Genomic DNA, 27,841 nt, shown 5'->3' with positions numbered 1-27,841 from the left:
CTTTGAGTCCATTGATTGATCCGCATTTTTCCAGAGTGTATCCTCCTCTAACTTATAAATCTACATGCAAGTTTTTTGGTTGCGATAAGATAATAATTGCCTTATGCAATAAGTTTTGCTCAACTATCCATTCGTTCGTCCGCCCGCGTGAATCGAGGGGCTTGGGGATGCATAAACATCATGTGCTAGGATAGCATCAGTTCAGTTGCTAGTGGATGCATGAGTGCATGAAGTTAGCTCAACTGTTGTGTAGACCTTCGTGTTTGTGGCCCCACACGGGCTACTGTTGCAAAATCATACAAGTGTGTATGTATGTATACTGTATACGATATTGGCGGGTGTGGTTTGTTTGGGTCATGTCTTTGACCGCATACTAGGATATGACGTGCGTGCAAACTGATGATTATGAACAAGGGATTAAACGGTTTCTAGCTTGTTCGCGGCGAAGCATAAAACCAGGCCAGAGATGGTGAAGCAAATATTGGGTAGGCTCATCCAACTGACTGACCAATTCACAAAGGCTTTGGACAGGGCCGTTGTGACATCAAGGGACCACACCTTCATCCCCCACCAGCTTAAATCCAAGTCTGAAGAGCTGGCAGGACTTCTCGGCCAACTCAGCTGCTCCAACCTCGGCACCTATGATCGCCCCGCACGTGCGATCATCAACCAAATCGAAGTAACCCTCGACAGGTGTCTGTTCCGGCTGCTCAAGCATCCCAAATGCATCATTATCAAGATCATCAAGAAGCGGTTCTCCACCTTCATCCCCGTCACTTGTTTCCTCGAAATCTCGGCGCATCTAGACGCTTCAATCGGGGATGTGTCTTGGCTGATCCATTTCTGGAGGGCCGAGCCCCCGGACGAGGACTTGAGACGGCCTCCAATGTTATTAACGACCACACTCTGTGGCTTGTTTGGGAAGAGATTGCAATTCTTCATCACCCGGCTGTATCCGTCCAAGCTCGATGTAGTGCTGCAGCTTCACTCGGTCAGCTTGCCAGGGACCACGAGAGGTACATGACGTTGATCATCCGGGAGGGTGGAGTGGAAGCCTTGTTGAAATTGATGGAGGAGGGTCCAATGGAAGGCCAAGAGAACGCTGCCAGGACCCTTGGGTGGCTGGGATGTTCCTGCGAAATCGTCGAACACCTTCATGCGGATATATGTATAGTGTTTGCGAAATCCTCAGAGAAGGCTCCTTGAAAGTTCAGGTTGCAGTGGCCAAGGCTGTGTCAATGCTCTCATATCAACACCCCGAATTGCAAGATGTTTTTGCGCAGCACGATGTTGTCCGCTTGCTCATCGGCCATCTTGCATTCGAAACTGTTGAAGTGCATAGCAGCAAAACCCATAGCAATGACAATGACAATGCCAATGCTAATGAAGACCCAGCCACCAAGGAAAAAATGAAAGCAATGGCAGCCAAAGCCCTTTGCAGACTAGCGGAGGGGAACTCAGCCATTTGCCGCAGCCTCGCATATCAACATCACTATATAGTTTCGGTGTGCTCCTGGAAAAGGGTTCCGAAAATGCTCAACTTTATTCTGTCCTTGCATTAATGGTGATCATGAAAGTGGCAGAGGAAGATACTGATTTGAGAAGATGCGCCTTCAGTCCTAATTCTCCCACTTGGAAATATATTGCTGATCAATTATTACTGAAGATCACTGAGAATGTTGAAAACTCAAACTTCCAAGTCTTTCGCATAAAAGCTATTGGGAATTTGGCAAAGACAATTGGGTCAAGAGAGACAAGGATGATCAACCGATTGCTGCAGCTTCTCAATGGAAGCGAATTTGAAGTTACCGAGGAGGCTTGCATTGCCCTCACAAAATTTGCTTGTACAGACAACTATTTCCACACTGACCATTCCAAGGCAATAATAAGTGCTGGAGGTGTTAAGCATTGCATGATAAGAAAGCTGAATATGCGTTGGTTCTCATGTACCACTGCATGTACAGCGAAGAGCTTGCCCAGGCTGAGGTGCTTGCCGCGCTTACGGGGGCATCCCAGCTATCTTATATGACCAAATATGAAGAAGTGGACAGATTGTTGTGCAACATTCCAGTACGTGTACCAGAAATGGAAGAACTTGCCCAGGCTGGGGTGCTCCCGATGCTTGAATGGGAAACTGAGCAATCTTATATGTCCAAAGATGAAACAGTGCTCACATTGTTACAAGGGGCTAAGAGCACTTCCACCCACAAGGGCTAAGTCTAAGACAAGGGCAAGCAAGGGCTGCAACTATTTACGTGAATAGTGTCAGCCTTTGCATTTGTGGTTCCACCCATGAGGGCAAAGTCTAAGGCAAGTCAAGGCAAGAAAAAAATATATATATGCAACAAAATATAAAATTGTTATGTATTTATAGGGAAAGTGAATAAAATTGTAATGTATTTATAGGGAAAACATCCATAATTTTTTGGTATTTTTTAAAAAATTGAATTTTTTATAATTTTTTGAATTTTTTTTGCTCACGACGCCAAGATAACAGGGCTTGCCTTGTTATGTATTAAAAGAAAAAAATATATATATGCAACAAAATATAAAATTGTTATGTATTTATAGGGAAAGTGAATAAAATTGTTATGTAGATTAAATCTCCATCAGTCCAAAGCCTCGAGGGGCGTCCATTGATTCAATCAGAAGCATAGTGGTTTCCCATTCCTGGAAAAAGGAACAAAATTCCATTCCATTCTTTTGTTCATCAATTTATCATTCTTTCTTCTATTATATTCATACTAGCTGGTCTCATATTAAATTTTGAGATTTAGATATAGTTGAGCTGATTTCATATTAATTACTTTCATTGTTGCCACGTCTTGAGCATTAGTATAATATATGGTTTAGATTGTAAATAATAAGATGGGAACGAGAGAGTTATATGCTAGTATCAGTTGCATTAGCCGTGCATAAGTATGAGAGTTACATGTTTACCAATCCTCTGCCCTCTGAGAAAAATGAATAAGTACCAAAATAATTGATGTGTTTTATTACTGAAGGTTGTCCCTCTCATACTACTCATCTCAACTACCTATAATTCTTAAAATACCCTTCAAAGTTTATAATTTTTTTTTAAAAAAACTTTAGTTTATATTTTATTTTTGTTAATTTTAAAAGGTGCTGACTCAAAGGGAGATGCTACCATGCTGCTCCATGAATGTAACAACCAATAATAGGAGAAAGACTTCCATGAAATAGGGATAGCCTCACTATTTTGCTATCTCCAGTCAATAACGCTATGACACGCATAATAACACTTTCACATGACAAAGGGTTATTGGGCGAAGATTGAAAAATAGTGCTATTCCCTTTTTAACTAAGAAACTTTTGTTTACGTTTTAAATGTTTGTCCTTTTATGCAATTATAAAAGAACAAATTTATAAAAAAAGGAATTTTAAAAAAATGGTGTTTTTGTTTCTAAAGTTTTATGTAACTTCTCCAATTGTCCTTTAGTTGTTCTTATACTTAAAAAAAGAACAATTGAAAGTTGTGTAAGTAAGAAGTGAGGGATAATAATATGAACTACATGTCACATGTTATGTGTCGTGTATGTTGTGTATAGAAAAAAAGAGAATTACTATAATTACTATACTAGTCTCTTCGCATGTGCTTTCCCGCCTGCGATGGGCTTTTTTAAAAAAGTTTTAAATTTATTCTAGAATTAAAAAAGATAATGGGTAGTTGTGTTTCATAAAAATATGATCTATTATTTGATTTTTCTGTTTATTTTAATTTTTTTAAATATGAAAAAGTGTTAATTTACCATATTATCCTCATTTAATTAATAATTTTAATTCTTAATATTTGAATTAACCAATGACATTTACTGGTATTTTGAATGTTTTACAATTCTCTGTCCTTTTGTTTTTTATATATAGATGATCCCACTATTATATGATACTAATTTTAAAATTGTGCATCGAAAAGAGGTTACAAAGGAAGCACCCTATATTGAAAGAGAGAGAATTACTAAAACTTAACTATATGATCCCTAATTTTAAATTCTATTAGTGGTTAAAGTATTGAGATTATATTTAACAGTATAAGATTAACTTAATATATTTTTATAAAAACAGAGAAAAACTTGCACGTGATTATATGCTTACAGACAGAGTGAGCTCAAACGTTTTTTAACCCCAATAATTGATGCGAATCTAGCCATCCATTTACTCCAAATGCCAACACAAATCCACATCCAACGGCCAATAAAATTCGCGTTCAACTATAGCCGGCCGTTTACAATTACCCGCGTCATTGAATTTAATAACGGCTCCCAGTCCCCAGATCCCGCCATTAAAATTTCATATATCAAAGACACGAGCCTTGTCAAGTTCGCAAGATGGAGCCCCATACACAGTAACTTAACTTGTACGGAGTGGTCCTTCTCCTTCCCCATCTTTATAAAATTAGGCCGGCCAATTGCCATCTCTCATATGCTCCAAAGGATAAACCGAGGCTTTTCTCCTCTGTCCTCGCTTGCCCAAAAATCGCAATCGCAAGATTCACAGCCGTGGAACCAAGCCACGGCAGGCCACTGTTTCTTTTTATCGGCAGTTTCTAAGGTTTCAGGATGAGAAAGGTGGAAACTTTAGCCTCGGGTTTTCAGTTTGTGCTTGTTTTTGTTGCTGTTTGTTTGTGCAAGGAGGCCGTTGGTAGCGGTTATGTGAGGTACAAGACAGGGGGTGGTGTGGTGGAAGGCAAGTTGAATGTTCATTTGGTTGCGCATTCACACGACGACGTTGGATGGTTGAAAACTATTGATCAGTACTATGTTGGATCAAACAATAGCATTCAGGTCATACAATTCAGTGGTGATTAGTGGATTAATTAGTAATTACTTGAGTCATTAATTAATTAATGAGTTTGTGAACTTGTTTAGGGTGCTTGTGTCGAGAATACTTTGGACTCTGTTATCGAATCGTTGGTTCGTGATCCGAATAGGAAATTTGTGTTTGCTGAGATGGTAGGCTGCTCAGCTTTACAACAAATTAAAGTTTTCAACTTTGTATTTGATTTTTATTTTCTGATTTAAAGTTGGTATGAATTTTAGGCATTCTTTCAAAGATGGTGGTCAACACAAAGAGCGGGAATTCAAGAAATAGTGCGAAAACTAGTAGATGCTGGGCAGCTAGAGTTTGTGTATGTTGCTAGCAATCAATCTGTATCTTTGACTTGTGTAGTTTTATTTGTGTTTGCATCTTTAAATCTGTTATAAGCATTTGTATATGTATATGTATAGAAATGGTGGTTGGTGTATGCATGATGAAGCAACAGTCCATTACATAGACATGATTGACCAAACAACTCTAGGTCACCGTGCAATAAAGCAGCAGTTCAACAAGACGCCTCGTGCCGGATGGCAAATTGATCCATTCGGACACTCTGCAGTGCAAGCTTACTTACTGGGAGCTGAGGTAGGCACTCTGTTAATTTTATTCTGCAATTGAATGCTCCATTGTTTTACCGTGTTGGTTTTGTTTCCATACATGTTTGTTTTAAGTCAAGTTTCTAATCTGCTCTGCATATTTCTTCAGAATCTCTAACTCTGTCACTGGTTTTTTGAATTCAGACTCATACCAACATCACTTGCATTAGTTATAATGTTAATGAAGCCGTTTGTATTGTATAATTCTGACAGAGTTGATTCTTACAATGTTTCTTGCAGCTTGGGTTTGATTCCGTACATTTTGCAAGGATTGATTATCAGGACAGAGCAAAGCGCAAGGGGATAAGTCTCTTGAAGTTATATGGCGTGGATCCAGAACTTTTGGTTCATCATCTCAGGTTTAGAACTGCAACTCTTTTTTCTTCATTCAATAATGTAATATTGTGCTTACTATACAATGTCCCGGGCCTTTTGTAGATTTTTGCCAATGCGTTTCCGGTTCACTATAGTCCACCACCAGGTTTCCACTTTGAAGTAAACGATGACTTCATCCCTGTCCAGGTTCTAATTTTAACAAGAGTAACTTCTACCATAAAAAATTACATGTTTTTTTTCAAAATGGATGTATCATCTAATCTGTTAAATGATAAAACTGCAGGATAACCCTCTTCTTTTTGACTACAATGTTGAAAAGCGTGTTAGTGATTTTATCAATGCTTCAATTATCCAAGTAATCTCTTATCTTCTTGAATATATATTTTTAGATTATTATCCTTGACCTAAAGGGTCTTCTTAATTTTCTTTTTAACTATTCATTTAACTAATGGTGAAGGCTGAAATATCCATTTGATAAATGAATGAATCATCTTAATGCACAGGCAAATGTGACGAGGACGAATCACATTATGTGGACAATGGGTGATGATTTTCAGTACCAATATGCTGAGTCTTGGTTCAAACAAATGGACAAATTAATTCACTATGTTAATAAGGTGGGGTTTACAATTATGAAGTTTCATCGTTGAGCTTATTGTTAATTTTTCTCTCTCATTTTAATGTATAATTAAGAGCCTTCCATCATTTTTTTTTTCTCTTTTTCCCTTTTGTTTCAGGACGGTCGAGTTAATGCCTTGTATTCTACACCATCTATCTATACTGATGCTAAAAATGCAGCAAACCAGTCGTGGCCACTGAAAACTGATGATTATTTTCCGTGAGTATATTTTTCTCTCCCTTTTCCCTCTTTTGTTGACAAAACAGGACTTACTGACGTAATCTTTTGCATACATTGTTTTCCCAATGATTTCCAACAGGTATGCAGATAGGGTAGATGCTTATTGGACTGGATTTTTTACTAGTCGCCCAGGTTTGAAGGGATATGTCCGGTCGCTGAGTGGATATTATTTGGTATGACATCAAATCAGTCCACAATAGTAATTATCCATAGCCAGAATAGATAGTCCTGTGCCATGTGATTTTGCGTTGAATATATTGGTATTTTAGTCACCATATCCCATAGGAATAGTCTTTAAGATAGTTTATTTATCTTTAGCTTGCTTCTGTCACAAGAATTTGTCAACTTGAACATCTACTGAGAATGGCCATGCTTTAAATCACTTCTTCTGGAGAGGATCTACTCTTCCTTTCATGAACTGAGTGGTGTGTTGGTGTTAACTTCTACTTTTGTAAAATAGGCGGCACGAGAACTGGAATTTCTGATTGGAAAGAGAGCAAATGGTTCCAATACCTATGCCCTTGGAGATGCTTTAGGAATTGCACAGCACCATGATGCTGTCACCGGCACTGCTAAACAACATACAACCAATGACTACGCAAAGCGCCTGTCCATTGGCGCCTTTGAGGTCTCCACCTAGTACCTCCGTAAATTGTTCCTTCTGTTTTGCATTTGCCTCTGACACTTTTATTCTTCTTGTAGGCTAAACTATGTATTACATATCTTATATAACGTAATGATATTTTATAGGCAGAAGCTGTTGTCAGTTCTGCTCTATCGTGCCTAACCAAAAGTAAATCAGGAGACCAATGTAAAGAGCCAACATCGACTTTTAGCCAGGTGACAATTCATTTCGGTGTGGCTCCTTGCTTTTGGATCAGTTGATGCCCCTTTTTCTGGATAAACTAATATTTTTCTAAGATTGCAGCATTTAACAAAATGGCAATAAGCAATCTAGTTGCTCATCCTGGCCTAATGCTGCTTTTCCTCCTCCCTCCCCTTTTTAATTCTTAAACAGTGTCAATTACTCAATATCAGTTACTGCCCTCCAACAGAAAAAGATATTCCAGAAGGGAAAAGCTTGGTAATTTATCTCTTTCTTTTTTCTTCTAATTTACTTATGGATAATACGCTTATGAAATATTTTGTTTCATTCATTCTCTTTAAATGCAAATTCCAGGTTGTTGTAGCATATAATCCTCTTGGATGGAATCGGACCGAGATTGTTAGGATACCTGTGAGTATGTGCTTTGTGTTTAGTTTATGCTATCATAGTGTAGGTTTGCTCAATTTTTTAATTTTTTTTTAACATTCTCTGATCATTGTGTCCATGCATATGTTAATTCTCTGATCATTGTGTTGAGCTATATGTTACATGCTTGACATTAGTATCCGTATGTCCACAAATGAGTCTAGCTTAAGTTAGCAAGTTTTGGTTCTTATTTGATAATAAACTTGACTTCTTGTTCCATGTGATCTGAAAGTGACAATTTCAACCAGGTTAACGATGCCACTCTTTCTGTTCGAGATTCCTCTGGAAATATTCTTGAGGTACAATATGTAAATTTGGACAATGTTACAGCAGATCTAAGAAACTTCTATACAAAAGCCTACTTGGGACAGTCATCAAAACAAGTTCCTAAGTACTGGCTAATCTTTCAAGTCTCTGTGCCACCACTTGGTTGGAACACCTACTTCATTTCAAGGGGAGCTACCAAACGTAGGTGTACACCTCTTTGCTCTCTCCTTCTGGGCCTTGGAAATTCTTAACTGTTATTTGAATTCATTTTAATTTTATTCCCTATCTATCTCTACTGTCTACGTACACTAGTAAAACAGGTTTTAAATTCTTATGAAGCTTATCTGCTAAAAGTGGAATAAAATAAATACTGTATCGATACATCTAAGATTTATACTTATTATTTGCCCCTAACTTTTGTAGAGAAAAATGGAAATAGATTTCTCTCTGTGATGGACATTCCACAAAACGAGACCATTGAAGTTGGACCTGGAGATCTGAAGATGTCCTTTTCTTTTGCTTCCGGACAACTCAAACGGATGTATAATTCTAAAACAGGAGTAAGTTCTTTCACAGTTTCAAACAGCAGCCTTGCACAAATTATTCCTCAGACTGTTAGGTGCTTGCATGGTGTACTTTACTGTACATGTTTCAGAAGGTTCTTTTTATTTTTCATTTTCCTTGGTATTGCATAAAGCCTTTTCTCCCATAGCAGCTTCATAACTAAAAATCAGAGAACTCCTGTGCAAGTGACACACAGCCCAGACAAAAGAAGGACGGGTTTACTTCTTTATTTCATAAGAATGTGGTGGAAGTTTACATCAATTTTAATTAATAATCATATATCACCAGGTTGATGTACCAATACAGCAGAGCTACCTCTGGTATGGTTCAAGCAAAGGTGATACCGATTCTCAGGTGTCCAATCTCTGTGCTAGGATTTTGATTTACTTAAGCATGTAATTCAAGTCAATGAAGTTCCTGCTGAACTAACATTCAGTTATATGATCTCTCCAGCAACCTTCTGGTGCATACATATTCCGGCCTAATGGCTCCCCTGCAACTATTGTATCAAGATCGGTAAGCCTTATTTTTGCTTATTATTATGTACTTTCCAAACTTCAAATTACATGTAATTTCAATATGTGATCACAAAAATAGAGAGAATTTATTTGGTGTGTCCACTGTATCCTTTTATTTATTTATTTATTCTGCATTTTCTCATTTGGTGTTCACCGTGTACGCATAGCTTACTAAAATTCCCAAATTTAGAACAAAGATTTGTTTATGCATTAATTTTGGTGTTAACCTGCATTACCTTTTCAATGTTTTGGCCAGTATCGTGTTTTAGCTATACATCATTCGACATATTTCTTAACAATTTAACCTTTAGGGTGCAAGGTTGGTCCAACAGTATCAAGATTCAGGCTTACACATAACACAAATACGATATTCTTCACTATAAATTTTTAAATGTTTTATTCATTCTACAGGTACCCCTGAAGGTTTTTCGTGGACCACTAGTTGATGAGATTCACCAACAGTTCAGTTCATGGATCTATCAGGTTATTGGCATATTTTCAAATTGCTTTCTCTGGTCAGAACTGGTTTTGTTTCTGAAATCCTTCAATAGCTTATGTAATTTGTTTATGTGAGTTTCTACATCAATTAGGAAGCTATAAACATCATTTTTACCCATATTAAACGTAACACAGAAGTGAAAATGCCTTATAATTTGTGAACATAGAATGACTGTTTCATCACCATTGTATATTTGGTGTCAGAATCACCACATTGTTTTACGTTGTAACCAACCGCATTTTGCTAAATGAAAGATTGCATTTGTTATCAGGTCACTAGACTTTACAAAGACAAAGAGCATGCCGAAGTCGAATATACTGTGAGTGATTTACCTACCATTTTATTTTGATGAATGAAACATATTCCCCTTACTTTGAAGTCAGCTGTGTTCATCTTGGCTGGTGAATGCTTTCTTTACTGGCTGGGAAGCAATAAATTTTTTATCTCCCTAGACTCAAATCATGTAGTTCTGACATATTTTTATTTTGAAGATTGGTCCAATTCCCACAGAAGATGGTGTTGGAAAAGAGGTCATCACTAGAATGACAGCAAACATGGAAACAAACAAGGTGTTCTACACCGATTCCAACGGAAGGGATTTCATTAAACGGGTAACTCCATATATCAGTTTCTCGTACAAATTAGGATTATGAAGCTTGCTAATGTTCCAACAATTTAACTGTTAGGATGCACCTCAATATCAACGTTAGATGGTATCACTTCTTTTTACACGAGTCTTCCTCTGGCCTGTACTTTTCCTTCACTTAATAGTATTCGTATATTTCCTACACCCTCAATGATATTGATCTATCCTGTGAATTCTTATATTGAAAAAGAAAGTAATGCTTACATCATGGTTTTGCAGGTACGAGATTATAGGCCAGACTGGCCCCTTTCGGTTAATCAACCTGTAGCAGGAAACTATTATCCAGTAATTTTCTTAACACTAGTTACATGGCCTTTATTGTGTCTGTATATATACACAAACACAAATATCCATCAAAACTAACTATTTTCATTTTTAAACTGGCGTCATCTTCCTTTTCAGCTAAATCTTGGAATCTATACTGTCGATAAGAAATCAGAGTTCTCAGTCCTGGTTGATCGTGCCACTGGAGGATCCAGCATTGAAGATGGTGAAGTAGAGCTGATGCTTCACAGGTTTGATTTTGATACACTGATTTTCAGCATTGAGGTCAAGTAATTGCTTTATTGTGGCTGTGGATATGTTAATCTAATACTTTTCTTTTGAAACACAAGGCGTACACTCTATGATGATTCCAGAGGGGTGGGTGAAGCGCTTGATGAAAGAGTGTGCGCCGGAGGAACTTGTGAAGGACTAACGGTATCATGTTACATTACAAGAGTAGTTTCTATTTCTATACTTAGATTTCTTGTAATCCTGTTATATATTTTTTTGCAGGTTCGAGGAAACTATTATATGTGCGTAAACCAGGTAGGGGCTGGTGCCCCCTGGCGCAGGACAACTGGCCAGGAAGTTTACTCACCGCTTCTTCTAGCTTTCACTCATGAGGTATGACTTCACCATAATTCCAGATTCTGTGAAGCATCATAGCCCTTGATTTTAAAGGATGATTTTGATTGTTCAGAAATTGGAGGATTGGACTGCATCTCATTTGACAAAAGCATCTACCATGGATCTGAATTACAGCTTGCCTCTCAATGTTGCTTTGATTACTCTTCAGGTGTTTGTTACTCCTCTCTCTCTCTCTCTCTCTCTCTCTCTCATACCCTAGTTTTTCAGGAGTTGGATGACGGAAGTGTGCTCCTTCGTCTAGCACATCTATATGAGGTAACAAGATACGTGAAAACACTATAGACCCTATATTAACATAATTTAAGCAAAATAATCTAGTTTGCATTCACTGCTTTTATGCTGTTGATATGAATAGGCAGCTGAAGATCCTCAATATTCAACATTGGCCAAAGTTGAACTGAAGAAGATGTTTACTGGAAAAATGGTATGCACATCATCTTTTTAGTCCAGACTTAGTACATTTTGCCCAACCTATGCTTTATGGGACAATGTTTTGTCTGAATTTGACACTTAGAATCCTGAGGATGATAAAATTAACTGGCGATGTTGGTGATTAATTAGTACTAATGTGATTGTTGGTGTTTGAACTTTCAGATTAAGGAAGTGAAGGAAGTGAGCTTGTCAGCAAACCAAGAGAAGTCAGAGATGAAGAAGATGACATGGAAAGTTGAGGGTGACAACGGTGACGAACCTACACCAATTAGAGGGGGCGCTGTCAGTAGTTCAACTCTTGTTGTTGAGCTTGGACCCATGGAGATACGCACTTTCTTGTTGAAATTTTAGATAGTGTTTTGGTCAACTTGTTATAGTTTGCAGCGCAAGCATATAGTATAGGTATTGCATAAAATGTCTGAACTGCAAATAATATATAATTCAATTACCATTGGATTGTAGTAGAGCTGGCTACCAAAAATGGAGAAATATGAGTGGATGTTGCATTAATTATGAGTTGGAATAAATTCTGTCAAATGATTTAGAATTGTATTTTCTATTCAGATGTAATTCTTTCTTATGTCGAGATTTTACATCTCACAATATTTATCTTGAAAATTTGTGTTATATATTTATTATGTGGCATGATTGCTTGAAAATTCAGGGGATCAATCAAGACTATGAAAAATAAAATGAAAAGAAATGTTCTTTTAACTTATAAGTATTAAGGGCCTAAAAATGGAAAATAAATAAATAAATTCTTTGATCTTCTTTTTTTCTCTACTTGCAAACGTAGCACCACCAGATTTAAACGACACATAGCAACAACACGTAACTGCGAACGTAGCAAAAAATTACTCCGAACATAAGACTTCGGATGTAACCGTAAATATTTTTACCACTTAACTATAAGCACTTTGCAATCTTGAAGATTGTATTTAGAACATCATCTTAATCATGGGCAGAAAAAAGAAAATCACTTAGATGTGTACAAACAAGCTGGTCCTTGGTGTTGAGAAGCAGCAAAAATAGTGCCTTAGAGATAATCACAATCTTGAATCTGAATAGAAAGCAGATGTAAAACTCATCCAGTCTCTTCTCTTCAACCATCAGTTCATTTTATTTTTTTCTCTAAAAATAGAAAAATAAAAACGAAAAATCGTTAACCGGTATATATGCGCGGGAAGGCCTCGAGACAGTTAATCTACGTTTAAGCCTTGTCTCCTGTTGGTCATACGTGGAATCACCGTACAAAAGCCACGTGTCCACTTCAACTCCGGTCACCAACTCGAAGATAGAGAAAAATCAGCGCGAGCGCCGAGGCCCCTTCTTCTTCTTCTTCGTCATTTCGCTTCACCTGAAAGGAAACTCGTCATTTCTCTTCACCTGAAAGGAAACCCTAATCGCCATTAAATTCTCTCTCATTTTCTCCATCGGAGCCAAACAGAGGAAAAGCGATGGCTAACCCTAACCCTACTCCTAAACATCCCCTGTACCCGGAGGTCATGCAGTCGAACCCAGAAGCCCCATCAATCCCTAACCCTACCTCCTCATCCCGAAATCTCTACCCTTCCCTCGACATGAAAGACCTCGTCGACAATCTTTTCCCTGAAAACTCTAACATTAACCCTACCTCCCATTACCAATACTGGGCTCAGCCCTCAGCTCCACCGTCATCTCAGCCCTCGGTTCCCCTACCATCTCAGCCCTCGGTTCCCCGATCATCTCAGCCCTCGTTTCCCCCACCATCTCAGCCCTCTGCTCCGCCCTCATCTCAGCCCTCAGATCGGCCGTCATCTCAGCCGTCCGCTCCGGCCGTGGCCACCGAAGAGGTCCTCATCAAAATCCCCGGCGCCATTGTCAACCTTATCGACAAGCAGTACAGTGTCGAGCTCGCCTCTGGCGATTTCACGATCATACGCCTCGTCCAAGGCGACGACATCGTCGCCGTCCTCGCCCGAGTCGGAGACGAGATCCAATGGCCTCTGGCGAAGGAGGAAGCCTCCGTGAAGCTCAACGACTCGCATTATTTCTTCTCGCTCTACGCCCCGCCGGATTCCGAGTCCGGGTCGGACTCCAAATCCAAAACGACCACGAACGATCCGGACAATTTTTTGAACTACGGATTGACGATTGCATCGAAAGGACAAGGGGGATTGGTGAAGCAATTGGATGAGATTTTGAAGAGTTACTGCAGTTTTTCGGAGCAGAAAGTTTCCCATAAGGCGAAGAAGAAGGGGGAGGCGTTGGACGATACAATGGCGCTGGAGACGTCGCCGGCAGAGTTGAGTTCGGAGAAGAAAAAGGAGTTGGAGGAGAGGAGCGCTGCGTATTGGACCACATTGGCTCCGAATGTGGAGGACTACAATGGGAGGGCAGCTAAGTTGATTGCGGCTGGGTCGGGCCAGCTGATCAAGGGGATTTTGTGGTGTGGTGATGTGACAGTGGAGAGGTTGAAATGGGGAAATGAGGTTATGAAGAAGAAGATGGACCCGCTTTCGAATAAGGAAGTCAGTCCCCAAACCATGAGGAGGATTAAAAGGTACAATGACTTGTGTTATTGCTTGTGCTTGTGATTATTTTTATTGTTACTTTTGAGTTTGATACGTAGTTTGTCTCTCATGTTGTTCGGTTCTTTGATCCTGGTTGTCTATTTCTGATTAATAAATGTTACATGTCTTGTTCTGGTTGTTGTTTTTCTGAGGGATAATAAGGGCAAGTGAAATATTCCATTGAAATAAAAAGATTTGTGTTGTAAGTTACAATGCATATTTCCACTGAAACTGGTTAGATTTTGAGGCTACTTATGGGAAAATTATGAATTCGTTAGATCTTACGGCCATGCCCTTAGACCCAATATCCCTTTTTGGAGCTTGGTCTTTTATCTTCATATGTTATTGTAGGATGTAGGGTAGATATTAGTTGCAAATGTTTTGACATGCCCTTATGGTTCTACCACATCTGTGTGTCTAGGAACATTTTGCAACAAGGATCTTATTTTCTAGTTGAGTGTTTGGGTCCTTGCAATTTTCTCTTTTCGGTTAGGATAATATTTTGAGTAAAAACCTAATCTTTACTTTTTATGTAGGGTTAAGAGTGTGAGCAAAACGACGCAGAAAGTTGCAGCTGGTGTTCTTTCTGGGGTTTTGAAAGTTTCTGGATACTTCACAAGTTCGGTGGTAAATTCCAAAGTAGGAAAGAAATTCTTCCGTCTTCTGCCTGGGGAAATTTTGCTAGCATCACTGGATGGATTTTGTATGTTGATCGTCCCTTTTTCTTTATTTTGATGCTTATTTAATAACAGATAATACTAAATCTTTTGTTTGTATCTCTATCTTGCAGTTTTTTATCTTAATTTCATTAATGCTTCCACTCTGAATCATATGTAGATTGTCTAAATGCATGCCAGGGTTAGTGAGCTGGTTTATAAACTATAAGAGTGGTGAAGATAATCTATTTCTTAGTATAGGTTCAGAACATAAGTTTTCTTTTTAACCCACTGTAGAAGGGTGGGATACTCTTGCAGCTAAAGAGATTTTTTTTTTTTTTTTTTACCATTATCTGCTGCAAATTACCATGTATTTGAGTAGACTGTAGATTAAGATGCAAACATGCCATCATAAATGATCTATTAAGTGTCTTCATCTTTTCTATTTCTGCAATCACTATATGACCGTATTCCAATCAGATGGCAGAACTTTTGTCCTCAGGGTTGCAACATGCCTTCTTAGATATGTTTCTTTACTGGGTCTGAGCCCAGTTGTCCATTAATATGTTGTGTTTTATTTTTATAGTATTTTAACTGTTTATATATTCTTGTAACTAGGCAAGGTGTGTGATGCGGTCGAAGTAGCTGGAAAAAATGTCATGTCAACGTCATCTACAGTAACAACCGAGCTCGTCTCCCACAGGTAAGCTTCACCAGATGCAGCAGTAAATGAAATAAGGCTAGAGTAAATAGCACTAAATTAAATGAAGTAAGACTGAAAGATAAACATGATTCATGTAGACCTACTATTTGGCTCACTTTAAATAAAAGATGCATTGACCAGGAGCTATTGACATTTGTGTTGATTTATATTTATTAACAAGTTAACCCCAGTTTCATACCAACTTATGTTTGTGGCGGGAATCAATAGAAGGGGTACTCTGTCCACATCTTTATGAAGCAATAGTTGACCGTCTAAGAATTTGCGATGTTAGAAACTCTATAGATGAATGGTGTTTATGATTCTGTAATAGTGTGTAAATTTTGGAGTATGTCTGTCCTGCAGGTATGGTGAACAAGCTGGTAAGGCTGCGAACGACGGGCTTGATGCAGCTGGACATGCCATAGGAACTGCGTGGACTGTTTTTAAGATCCGCAAGGCACTCAACCCAAAAAGTGCTTTCAAATCCTCCACCCTAGCCAAGACTGCTGCTAAGTCAGCGGCTGAGGAAGTAAGGACTAAGAAATCCAAATAACTGGTTGTTGGAAATTCTTCATTTGAAGGACTTAGCAGCCCCCAAAATGTTTCATCCCTCATTTTTTCCCGAAAGGTTACACACTTGCGTGGAAAGTCAAGGCCTTTGTTGCTGTTGTTGATATTGTTGCTGTTGTTGATATTGTTGCTGTACTACAGTACAGGTAAGGTGAACCATGAAAATATGTTTATCTTTGTAATATAATTCTTGTATTTATAAATTTGATGTTCATATTTGTTGCCTTAGTAGCACAAAACACAAAGCCGTCTTTGGTTCTTTTCTTTTCTTCTTCTCTTTCCCATACCAATTGATGTTCATATTTGGAATTTTTCACCAGTGCTCTCGTAGGTAGGATTATCTGTTTGGTAGCGTATGGAACGCCATTTTTGTCATCGCATGGTTTGTATCACTCAAATTCGAACATCACAAGACTATCGCTAAAAATATTCGTCCATAAAAGTAGAGAGAATAAAATATTCATCCCACACGACATTAACTATTTGTCGGATGAGTGGAGTTAACTAGTGTTAAATGCATCTTCACCTAATTAGCGACGAGTGTGCATGAATGTATTAGCGAGATTCTCAAACTAGTGTTAAATGCATCTTCACCTAATTAGTGACGAGCGTGCATGAATGTATTAGCGAGATTCTCATTGTCATGCCTATTATGAAGCGAAAACACAACATGTTGAGTTTGATTCTAGAAAACACATTGAGTTCGATTCTAAAAAACACAACATGTTGAGTTCGATTCTAGTCCGATTTTGAGAAATGAAAGGGTTTTTGATCCTTTTCCTCACTATCATTTTGCTCATGGACTTTGACTGGCATCCACCCCCTTCAAGATTCAACCAACATGGCACCAGTCCACCCACGGAGGTTATAGTATGTGCTTTAAGCTCAAGCTTTCTCCTTAACTACCTAGGTCATCATGCTCATGGACTTCGAGTGGCACCCACCCTCTTCAAGATTCAAATTATGGTGCAGTTAGCACCATTGCATCCGCCAAACAACCTGTGGACCCCATCCTATCGTACCACATATTTTAGTGTCCGATTATATAACTTATATGATTTACAAAATGAGAAATTCTGGTATTATTAAAGTGTTATGATATGGTTATATGATATGGTTGAATGATGTGGTTTATACGTGAAGCTAAGTGTATAAATAACGGTGTGATAATGTGACTGTCACATCGAAGAATTGCTCGAAAGAGAGTGAATGGTGGACCCAAACAGCTCTCGGAGGTTGCCATGTGTACTCCACTTTTCCGTCCTTTATGGCAAACAACAAACAAACAAAGATTATGCATTTCTGTGTACACTGAATTAAATGGATTGAGAGGTACAAATGTGTTGTTTTATTTCCTTTAATTCTAGGCCACTAGCTATTCTTGGTCTCATGGACTTTTCCAAGTCATAAGTAACGAATCAAATCGCTCTTTAGTGTAAATCCTTTCACAGATGATATTCTTCTCCAAAGCCAACTCCTACATCAAAGTGTCTCCACTTGATTTGTTTGTCTGATTCTAGATATCAATTATATATCCTCGCCCTAACTTTTATGATTAATTTGAGTGATTTTTTTATCTCTCCAAATTAAGAAAGAAATATATTGTAATCGGCATCACAATCATATCCAATATTTTTCTTTTTCCTATCTATAGAATTCCACTTGTTGACATTAACAATCTTACCTAAGATTCTTTCATCATTATGACTCAAAAAAGCTTAAAGAAAAAGAGACAAATTTCGTGAATCCTATGTACCTAATAATCAATGGCGAAGTCAATTTACGTGTGTATGAGGCTTCTACAAATTATAAATAATTAAAAGTTCGAACTCAATACATACGAAAAATAGTATATATATCACATATGTCAAGAATTATATTACTTATTGGTTGCAATCATAATTGTCATCGACAAAGAGATAGACAAATACATTTTAAGCAAGAAAAATTGTAAGAGATAGACAAAGAGTAACGATTTAGCAAATATCTTTAAAGCTTTTTTCCCCATTAAACCCAATAGAAAGAAAAAAAATCAAAATTTCACAAACTAAAAAAAACCTTAGGTCCTTTCATGCATTCATATCATATTATCATACATAAAAAAATGTTTTATGTAAAAATATTGACTAAGTATGAAAAATGGTTTTTCAAAATAATCATTTTCTCAAGATAATTTTTGGCGGCTTTTATTCCTTACACATCAAATAAGAAAACTTTATTTTATGGAATTTTAATATAAAGTATATATTTACTTAATGAGCCATCATTTTTAGCCTAAATCGTATTTTGTACTAAAATCGATTTTTCATATTTTGATTTGGTGGGAATTTGATTTTCTAGTATTTGTATTTGAATCCAAATAGAGGTACTTCCTTATTTACATTGTAAACTTAAGTAAATGTCTTTGTCCTTTTACTTAAATAAATTTATTTTTATATTACTCAATTTACTTAAATGCTGAAAATGAAAATAAGGTAATCTGTACACCTGGAGTGCACCACCACCAACAAAGGAGCAATTTGAAGCCCTTCATTGTACCTTAATAGATCCGCCACAACACATGTGGGTACATATCAAAACGTAAAGTATTTGAAATAATATACATATAGTGATACATAACAATATATTACTTTTAAAATATATAAAAACTTGAGTGAAGGCCCGGGACCACACTGGTCCCAGTGTGGCTCCGCCTCTGCTAATAACTCAGTATTATAATTTAAAAATAAGACATTAGATACTCTTAACTACTTAAACGACGATTGCATTGAGCTAACCAACATATTTAAATCCGACCTATAAGTTGTCCATATATGCAACTTTAGCTCATTTTGGTGCAAAACTTGCTGTGATATCAAATGCCATGACTCGCAGTAGATTTCATTGAGATTCAAATCATGGTAGAAATAGGTTAATTCTAATCTTTTCAACTTTTTACCTGCATGTTTTTCCAAGTAGGATACATATATATCAAATGATCTTCGAGCTGGATGCCATAACGTAACTCTAAATTGGTCAGCAGGCCATTCACTTGTGTATACTCCGAAATCTATACCTTTTCTTTTGTGTAAAGGTAAAAATCAACAAAGTAAATAAATGAAGAGAAAATATAGATTAATTGTTATCTTTCACTTGTCATGCACAGAAGGAAACAGCTGTAACTCCAAGTATGAAAAAACAAATCATTTATCAATATCTCTAGAGAAAGAGGATGAGCCACTATCTAGTATTTTTTATAAGGATTTTTTCTATTGAGATGAGCGATAATAATATACTAAACTCTCATACATTACACTGATACTAAGATCGAATCCAAAACCTTGGAGGGAACAATTACTTCAAACTACTATACTAATAAGTCATTTGCGCTATATGGTTTTTTTAGTGTGAACAAACTACAAAATGGAAAATAGATAATGATATTGTTTCTTACTTTTTTGAGTAGGTTATCCTTTTAGCCAATCAAATATATGGTTGGAGTAAAAGTGTAAAATTTCAATTCTTAATGTTTGAATTAACCAATGGCATTTTTTGGTATTTTAAATGTTTCATCATTCTTTGCGTTTTGCTCTATATATAGATGTTAGTTTATAACAAAAAAAAATTATGTTAATTTGTCAGATATTAGCAAAAGATCATCATGGGTAGTGAGGTGGATCACAAAACCAGTGTTCTAGAGGATGAACCGTGCAAAGTCAAAATCCATTTGCACGCCCATATTATGTTTGTATTAATTAGTTCCAATCAATTAATTAATTACTTAATTAATTACTTAGTTAATTAAGCCGCCTTCATCATCTTAGTCTTATCGTAATTAAAAAGGAATGTTATCAGCACTCAGCAGGTACCCCAACTTGCCCCAAAAACTTACGACTGCTGAGATATTGTTCTTAACTTATCCCCTAAAAAGTTGGGTTACAAACATCTTAATCTCACCTAATAATCAGAATTATAATCACTAGATTACAATTTGAAATCCTTTTTGCGAATCAAACGGGGTTTGCCATGTTGATGTGGTTACAGTCATCGAAATAGAAACTAAATATCGCTAAACCAAATGATGATTATTTAGTGCCTTTATTTCAGTAGGCAAGTCAGGTTCGAGTCCGTTTTGTGTCATTCATTAGTTGTATTTTGTCTAATTCTCTATTATTTAAATTTTTAAAAATATATATTTTAAAAATAAAAAAACAAATGATGATTGACTTATTTAGTGAAAATTTGAGTCCAAGGTGTAGGGAGTGATTAATTATCGTTTTATGAACAAAATGAAGAAAAGCAAAAAGAAAAAGGAGTTAATTTAGGACTTTGACTCTTGCAGCATATGGTCCATAGGCTTTTTATTCAGTATCATTTCAACCTACCGACTAAATAAAAACACATCATGACAGTTGACAAAATAGAAAAATCCTTCATCCGAGAATCTCCTTATGAAACTCTAGAAGAGGCTCATTCTAGGACCACTTCCATCTTCAGTGAAATTGTCCTCAGTTTCCAACTTTCACCCATTGGCATACATCCTAGGGTGAGTGAGTTAGGGAAGCCACCTCTATGTACCTTTCATTTTTTTTCTTTTGTCTTTTTACAAGCGATAATAGGAGAGGGAGAACGAACACTGAAGATATAGAATTGAACTACAAGCCACTTGCACCTTTTACTCACACGGATTTTGTTTAAATTTTGCAAAGTTTATTGGTAGCGCCATAGATCAAGTATTTTCACACAAACTTGATTTGCTTTATGGAGATTCATTAACAAGAATTAACACCCAGCTGATTAAAACTCAAATTAATGTGTTTAAGTACCAGTTGATACGGTTGCTTTACAAGGGCATGAGGGGTGTGGGCCCTGGCTAACCCACCTCATGTAATTCTCAAATAGCTGTAATGGCTGTACCAATATACACTTCTATGTCTGGTAGTACTAGTGTCTTAAACAACTGTGTATAAAATCCAAAACCACACCAGGGACACAGAGGTGGAATTTGGCAAAGCAACAATTTGGAAAAGGAGTTCAGAGATGTGGCATTGAATTGATGCTGTGGATGATGAGGAATAAAAAAACCACAACCCCCCACTCACAGCCATTGCAATAACCAGATGTGCCTCTTGCCTTCAAAAAGTGGGAAATGACACAAGAAAGCAGTATAAACACACCTCCACCCAACAACCCTCTCTCTCTCTCTCTCTCTCTCTCTCTCAAACATAAACACAAGTTTCTATTGTTGCTAATGCATACTTTTTAGTTACAAGGCTTGTTATGGCAAAGCAAGCAGAGGAAGGCCTTTTTGATAGTTCTGAATGTTCACCAAGTAGAAGCACACCAATGGGAACTCCTTTAAGAAAGGTGTTTGATAAGATTTCAGGTTTTGCTACACCTTGGAGAAAAAACTGTACAATTCCTCAGGGTAGAAGAATCTTCCATAGGGATGTTGAAAGAGACCAGTTTCAGTATGCAAACGCTCATTGCCTCTCCTCATACTACAGCGTCTTCGTGGCCCGGCTTGCTATCATGGTTAGTATAATTTTTTTGTAGAATTTCATCATGTCGATGAAGATATAAAGGTTGAATTGGGCTGTCAGAACATGTACTTAAAATAGTAAGCTTGGTGGTGACTTTGTCTGTGCATTGTTCTTTTTATCTCTTGTCTCAGTCATTGAAAAAACCCTGTTCTTCAAAGTGAATATTAACATGTGTATTTGTAAAAAATAAAAATAAAAAATAAAAAAGATATCACTTTTGCTAATTCATGCATTGCCTTATATTGATGGTTTTTGTGTGCAGGTTATGCTAGCCATTTTAATTGGGCTATTGACCATACTGACTTGGCATTTCACAAGGATCTACACAGCAAAATCACTGAGCAACTTGGCATACGGGCTACGTTATGAACTTCTGCAGCGTCCCGTTTTACGGATGTGGAACATCTTGAATTCTACAGCCGAAATAACAGCAGCACAGGTTAAGCTGTCGGAGTATGTAATCAAACGGTACAGCAAGCCTACTACTCAAGCAGAACAAGTTGAGGTTGATTGTTATGCCATTGTCCTGTTCTTGTAATGTCATATATGATTGAGTTGAGACCATTTTGCAATTTTCTTTATTTGATACTTTTCTACTCTTAGCAGCTATACGAATCGATGAGGGCTGTGACATGGGCAATGTTTGCGAGTCGTAAAGCTCTCAATGCAATTACTATCAACTACAGAAATGGTTTTGTCCAGGCATTTCATAGAGATCACAGGAGCAACAACACATACTACATCTACTCTGATCTTGCAAACTATTCAATCAGTGGAGCTTTCGATGCTAATATGATGTCAACACATCAGGAGTGGAATGATCAAACCATACACGGCAACATTTCTGCAAAATGGTACCGCGAACCCCTCAATCCTGTCACGGGTGAGAAGATAGGAAAAGCAAGCCAAATCCAGCCAGATGATCTGATCAATATAGCAGGGCTTTCACAAGTACCAGATGGTGTGGCCACGTGGCACGTGGCGGTGAGCAAGTACTCAGATTCACCACTGCTCTCAGCAGCACTGGCAGTTTCTGACCCTTCAAATAAAAGCATAGTGGCTGTTGTGGGTGTTACTACAGCTCTATATAGTGTTGGGCAGCTGATGAAAGAACTGGTTGAGTTTCACAGTGGACATATTTACTTAACGTCTCAAGAAGGTTACTTGCTTGCTACTTCTACAAATGCTCCTCTTTTAAGGAATTCAACAGAAGGGCCTAAGCTTATGATGGCTGTCGATTCTGAGGATCACATCATTCGAACTGGAGCGGAGTGGTTACAGAGAGCCTATGGCAATGAGTTCCCTCCTAGTCATGAGGTTCATGTTGAGAATGCCAGGCTTGGACACCAGCAATACTACATCGACTCGTTTTTTCTAAAATTGAAGAGACTCCCTCTGGTAAGTCTTGATCTTGAACATATATTATTTGACAGAAAGAAACTAAACTAATCAAATTAACACCTAACAAAAAACTAAATTAAGCTAAGCTTTGTGCAGGTAGGGGTTATTATCATCCCAAGAAAATATATAATGGGGAAGGTAGATGAGAGAGCCTTCAAAACATTGGTTATACTGATTTCTGCATCATTTTGTATCTTGGTCACTGGATGTATTTGCATTTTCATACTGACAAATGGAGTATCAAAGGAAATGAAACTCAGGGCAGAGCTGATAAGTCATCTTGATGCAAGAAGAAGGGCAGAGGCCTCTAGCAACTACAAAAGCCAATTTCTAGCAAATATGAGGTAGGTTATCATAATTTGGAGCTACTAATTGTATATTAATATGACATAATCATGTTTAAATCTCTCCACAACTAACCCATGAGAGACTTAAAATTAACCCTTTATTGTGTTTTACTTTGTTGCATTGCAGCCATGAACTGAGGACACCAATGGCTGCAGTGATTGGGCTGCTGGACATTCTTATCAGTGATGATTGCCTTACAAATGAACAATATTCCACAGTCACTCAGATTAGGAAATGCTCAACGGCTCTACTTCGGCTTCTTAACAACATACTGGATCTCAGCAAGGTGATATATAAAGAGGCTGATTATCTTATTTTGAGCCATTCAGCCAAAAGAAATTTATTGACTAGTGAACATGAAAGAAAATACATTCCTGTTTAATTTTCCATTTTTGACAAAAATGTTATGAACATTTCTGACTCAGAAAATCAATTTTGAAATATGAATTACAGGTTGAATCTGGAAAACTGGTGTTGGAAGAAGCCGAGTTTGACTTGGGAAGAGAACTTGAGGGGCTCTTTGATATGTTCTCTGTGCAGTGCATTAACCACAATGTGGAGACTGTTTTAGATCTCTCTGGTATGACTTTAATTTCATTGTGGAAAGGAACTGATTAACTTGAAGCAAATATTTTTTGATCGATCTGTTTTTCAGATGACATGCCAAAATTAGTTCGAGGAGATTCTGCAAGAGTTGTTCAAATATTTGCTAATCTAATCAGCAATTCTATCAAGTTCACTACATGTAAGTACAACTTCCATGCTGATGACTTGACAAGATCTGTTTCAAAAACAATTTTGTGTTATATTTGATTGGTTAAATTTGGCAAATGTTTCCAGCGGGCCATGTTATACTCAGAGGATCATGTGAGAACACTTCTGGTGATAGCAGGAGAATCCCTTTCGATCAGAAAAATTTGCGGCCTTCTCATAAGGCAAAGCTGAAGCAAGGGAACCATGTAAAGAAGGCCCCAAAAAAAGACGACAAAATGATTCTTTGGTTTGAAGTTGATGACACTGGCTGTGGTACGCACCTATGAAAAGTTAGCTCATTTCAAGCACACACTCACACAAAAAACCGTTTTAATCCATGATAACTTGTACCATTTATCTTTTTCCAATATTATGCAGGAATTGATCCTGGTAAATGGGAGTCTGTCTTTGAAAGCTTTGAGCAAGCTGATCCCTCAACAACTCGAACGTAAGTAAATCAAACAATTTCTACTGACCACAATTAGGTGATGAGTTTTATTAAATTTTGAGATGACAGATGTTTCAGAAGCAGTGCAACTCAGACTGTGAGCAATTTCACCCACCAGACCATATGCATACCAATGTAGCATATGCTTGACTTTGGTTTGCTCAAGAAAGAGCTTAATCATTTCGGACTAGGCCTACCTTCTGTGGTTTAGATTAGAATAATTTATTTGCAGGCATGTTTAAGTGTGTTATCTTTTTCAGGCATGGTGGCACTGGACTTGGATTGTGCATCGTACGGACATTGGTGAGTTCAGTTTCTCAAGTATATAGAATAGTCATGCTTGTCAAAGAAAATCTCCTTCTTTGAATCTCCTTTTTTACACTCGAACAATTGTACTGGTGGTGACAGGTTAACAAGATGGGTGGAGAAATCAAGGTTGTAAAGAAGGATGGGCCTGGAACTTTAATGCAATTATACTTGGTTATCAATACGCCTGCAGATGGCACAGAGCAACTTTGTCAAGTAGATTTAGCAAAGCACAATGTAGTGGTAAGTTAAGTTGCTTTCATTGGGGTTTCAGGTTATTAGAAAGTAGAAACTGGTAAGTTTCTTGTATTTGGTTTCTTATCTGCTTACGATTTTTGAATGTGAATGCAGGTGCTACTTGCACTACATGGCAGCATGGGTAGATTGATTACGTCCCAGTGGTTGCGTAAAAATGGAGTGTTCACTTTGGCAACATCTGAGTGGAATGAACTGACACAAATTCTTCGAGAACTCTTTCAAAGCAGGAATTCAGGTCATAGTAACAGCTTTGAAACACAGTATTCACTAAGTGACTCTTTGAGAGGTGAAATTCGAAGCGTATATGACATAAGGAACCCAGCTTTCATCATGGTTGTCGATATAGGGCTGCTGGACTTGAGCACAGATATATGGAAGGAACAGCTTAACTTCCTTGACAAGTACTCCGGGAAAGCAAAGTTTGCATGGATGCTGAATCATGATACCTCCAACGCCATAAAGATGGAGCTCCGGAGAAAAGGGTACGTGTTGATGGTTAACAAACCTCTATACAAGGCAAAGATGGTTCAGATTTTGGAAGATGTCATAAAGAGAGAAACCTTGAAACAGAGAGGAGAACTGCAAATGGTTTGAGAAGTACCACAAAAGAAGGTGAATTGCATGAATGCCTTGAGATTGATTCTACTCAGTTTGATGTTGCCAGCTCTGATGATTCTGATATATGTGAAAAGAATAACACCAATTCCAAAAATGCACTTCATATTGAAGAAAACCAAAGAGACAGGAACACAAAACCTAGTTCCTCACAATACCAGACGGTTAACAGCTGCTTAGTTGAACTGACAAATGTATGCTCAGAAGAAAAAAATTCAAGGAAAGAAGAGTCATATCAGAAAAGGTCCAACTTATGTGACCTGGAAGATGCAGAACATAAATCTCAATGTGGAAATTCCAGATTTGAAGAACAGCATTTGATTGCCAACGGACTTAAAGAGCATGGTAACTCACATAGAGCTGTGAATCAACAGAAATCTCTCGAAGGCCTACGCATACTGCTTGCAGAAGACACACCAGTGCTGCAGAGAGTTGCAACAATAATGCTAGAAAAAATTGGGGGCTACAGTAATTGCTGTAGCTGATGGACTGCAGGCAGTTGATGCTCTAAACTGTATGCTCACTGCAGAAGACTGTGGAAGGGAGCTTCGCTTGAAGGATAGAGATACAAATGCAGAAAACAAAAGTTGGGTCCCCCGTCCGTTTGACTTGGTTCTAATGGATTGTCAGGTAAGAATCATAGCTCAGAAGATAGTTCATATTTTTCTGAAGCTTTTAAATCTGTCTTTGATCATTAAATTATTCATGTTGAAGGATATAAAACTTACTTAAAACTAATGAAACCCCTATGACTGTCAGTTGCAATCAACTTGTCTGGAACTCAATTTGTTTAATCCAAACTTGTGGATTGAGCTTAACTGGATTAGTGTCAAACAGAATATCTAGGATTTAGAGTTCAGATTGACCTTGGATAAGTATAAATTGCGAGATACAAATCCGGCCTGTTTGAACTTGTGTGTTTGCTTGAATCAGATGCCAAAGATGGATGGTTATGAGGCAACAAAAGCAATCAGGAAATCAGAAGAAGGGACTGGTTTACACATTCCAATTGTTGCTCTAACAGCCCATGCAATGTCATCAGATGAAGCCAAATGCTTGAAGGTGGGCATGGATGCTTATCTAACAAAGCCTATTGACTACAAGTTGATGGTGTCTACCATTCTTTCACTCACTAAAGTGACAGCCTAACTTTCAAGCTCAATTTCAGGCAAATCAGATGTAAGCAAGCAAATTGCTTAGAGAGCTTCCTAATGTGAAATTAATGGTGCTTCGGAAAATACAACATAACCTGTACATTAGATATGTATATCCAATTTTCCTCTTAAGTTGTGCAGACCAAAAGGTCACATGATCCAATTTTCCAATTTTCCCAATTTCTTCTTGTGTTTTGCTTTCTTGGTTCCTTGATGCGGTTCTTATGGGAAGAAATATAAAGGTTGGCTCTGATGTGTGGAAAGCAAAGTTGTTTTTTATTTTATTTTTTCTAAATCCCACAAAAAAGGAAAGAAACTACAAACAAATCAACCAAGGCCTAGAAGCCCCAATCATGTCTTTCAAAGAGAACATCCTGACCTTGAGGAGGGGAGCAAAGAACATTGTGCAGCCTAATTAGTCCGAAGATAATAACCCAAGTCTGGCCAAGCAAAGTTCCTTTCGGCATAGACATGAGATAGGCTGCTAATCCTTCATGAACAGATGTTATAAAGGACAAAATTAGAAAAACGAAACTTATAATCCCATAAAAACTTGTACAATAAAAATTACCCCCAAAAAAGACAAAACAGACTTGCGTACTATTTGTGGTTATGCAAGCACAATCATCTTCTCTATAATTTAGAATAATTTTAACAATATCTTGTACAAAAAACAAATAATAATCAACTGAAAAATGACCGAAAATGATGCAGGACACGTAAGACCTAAATTTATTAGTTTCCTAATATATTTGTTTGTTTCCTAGATTCTCTAGTTTTCCAAATTCTAGTAGGATTTCTACTTTTCCAAATATCCAAATTTCTAGTTTTAAGCTTC

The 27,841-nt window shown here is 37.5% G+C and overlaps 3 protein-coding genes across 3 annotated transcripts; all 3 read left to right on the top strand.

The window, feature by feature from the left end:
- Positions 1-4,438: 4,438 nt before the first annotated feature.
- On the top strand, positions 4,439-12,335 carry LOC103340418 (Glycosyl hydrolase family 38 protein). Its single transcript, XM_089042406.1, has 29 exons — positions 4,439-4,802; positions 4,887-4,970; positions 5,058-5,146; positions 5,247-5,421; positions 5,673-5,791; positions 5,871-5,954; positions 6,052-6,123; positions 6,272-6,385; positions 6,506-6,606; positions 6,707-6,800; positions 7,088-7,255; positions 7,378-7,467; positions 7,646-7,711; positions 7,808-7,864; positions 8,128-8,347; positions 8,570-8,706; positions 8,999-9,064; positions 9,164-9,226; positions 9,640-9,711; positions 9,999-10,046; positions 10,219-10,338; positions 10,593-10,658; positions 10,776-10,888; positions 10,988-11,072; positions 11,151-11,261; positions 11,338-11,433; positions 11,493-11,540; positions 11,641-11,709; positions 11,880-12,335. Exons 8-29 carry the CDS (start codon positions 6,299-6,301, stop codon positions 12,066-12,068), a joined length of 2,166 nt encoding a protein of 721 aa, XP_088898532.1. The 5' UTR covers positions 4,439-4,802; positions 4,887-4,970; positions 5,058-5,146; positions 5,247-5,421; positions 5,673-5,791; positions 5,871-5,954; positions 6,052-6,123; positions 6,272-6,298; the 3' UTR covers positions 12,069-12,335.
- A 688-nt stretch (positions 12,336-13,023) lies between these two features.
- On the top strand, positions 13,024-16,437 carry LOC103340417 (protein EARLY-RESPONSIVE TO DEHYDRATION 7, chloroplastic-like). Its single transcript, XM_008243838.3, has 4 exons — positions 13,024-14,259; positions 14,806-14,972; positions 15,544-15,628; positions 15,992-16,437. Exons 1-4 carry the CDS (start codon positions 13,175-13,177, stop codon positions 16,179-16,181), a joined length of 1,527 nt encoding a protein of 508 aa, XP_008242060.2. The 5' UTR covers positions 13,024-13,174; the 3' UTR covers positions 16,182-16,437.
- Positions 16,438-21,289: 4,852 nt separating this feature from the next.
- HK1 (histidine kinase 1) lies at positions 21,290-27,183 on the top strand. The gene is given in 15 exon segments (XM_089043244.1): positions 21,290-21,712; positions 21,983-22,225; positions 22,324-23,118; positions 23,218-23,465; positions 23,596-23,755; positions 23,923-24,049; positions 24,125-24,214; positions 24,310-24,495; positions 24,601-24,670; positions 24,931-24,973; positions 25,079-25,219; positions 25,328-25,778; positions 25,781-26,301; positions 26,303-26,479; positions 26,783-27,183. Coding segments are annotated over 15 exon segments (3,723 nt in total). The 5' UTR covers positions 21,290-21,457; the 3' UTR covers positions 26,999-27,183.
- The last annotated feature ends 658 nt before the right edge of the window (positions 27,184-27,841 follow it).

The sequence above is a fragment of the Prunus mume genome, linkage group LG8 (genome assembly GCF_029339155.1).
Source record: "Prunus mume cultivar Tortuosa linkage group LG8, ASM2933915v1, whole genome shotgun sequence".
NCBI lineage: Eukaryota > Viridiplantae > Streptophyta > Magnoliopsida > Rosales > Rosaceae > Prunus > Prunus mume.
Note: the sequence above shows the minus strand (reverse complement) of the source record. Positions and strands in the feature narration are given on the sequence as shown.

Excerpts from the sequence above, each read along its gene's own strand:
- LOC103340418 (XM_089042406.1), top strand. The coding sequence starts at position 6,299 with ATGTGGACAATGGGTGATGATTTTCAGTACCAATATGCTGAGTCTTGG. Across the intron at positions 8,348-8,569 it reads TTCAAGGGGAGCTACCAAAC|AGAAAAATGGAAATAGATTT; the intron begins GTAGGTGTACAC and ends TAACTTTTGTAG. Across the intron at positions 10,339-10,592 it reads GAAGGGATTTCATTAAACGG|GTACGAGATTATAGGCCAGA; the intron begins GTAACTCCATAT and ends ATGGTTTTGCAG.
- LOC103340417 (XM_008243838.3), top strand. The coding sequence starts at position 13,175 with ATGGCTAACCCTAACCCTACTCCTAAACATCCCCTGTACCCGGAGGTC. Across the intron at positions 14,973-15,543 it reads AGCATCACTGGATGGATTTT|GCAAGGTGTGTGATGCGGTC; the intron begins GTATGTTGATCG and ends TCTTGTAACTAG. Across the intron at positions 15,629-15,991 it reads ACCGAGCTCGTCTCCCACAG|GTATGGTGAACAAGCTGGTA; the intron begins GTAAGCTTCACC and ends TCTGTCCTGCAG.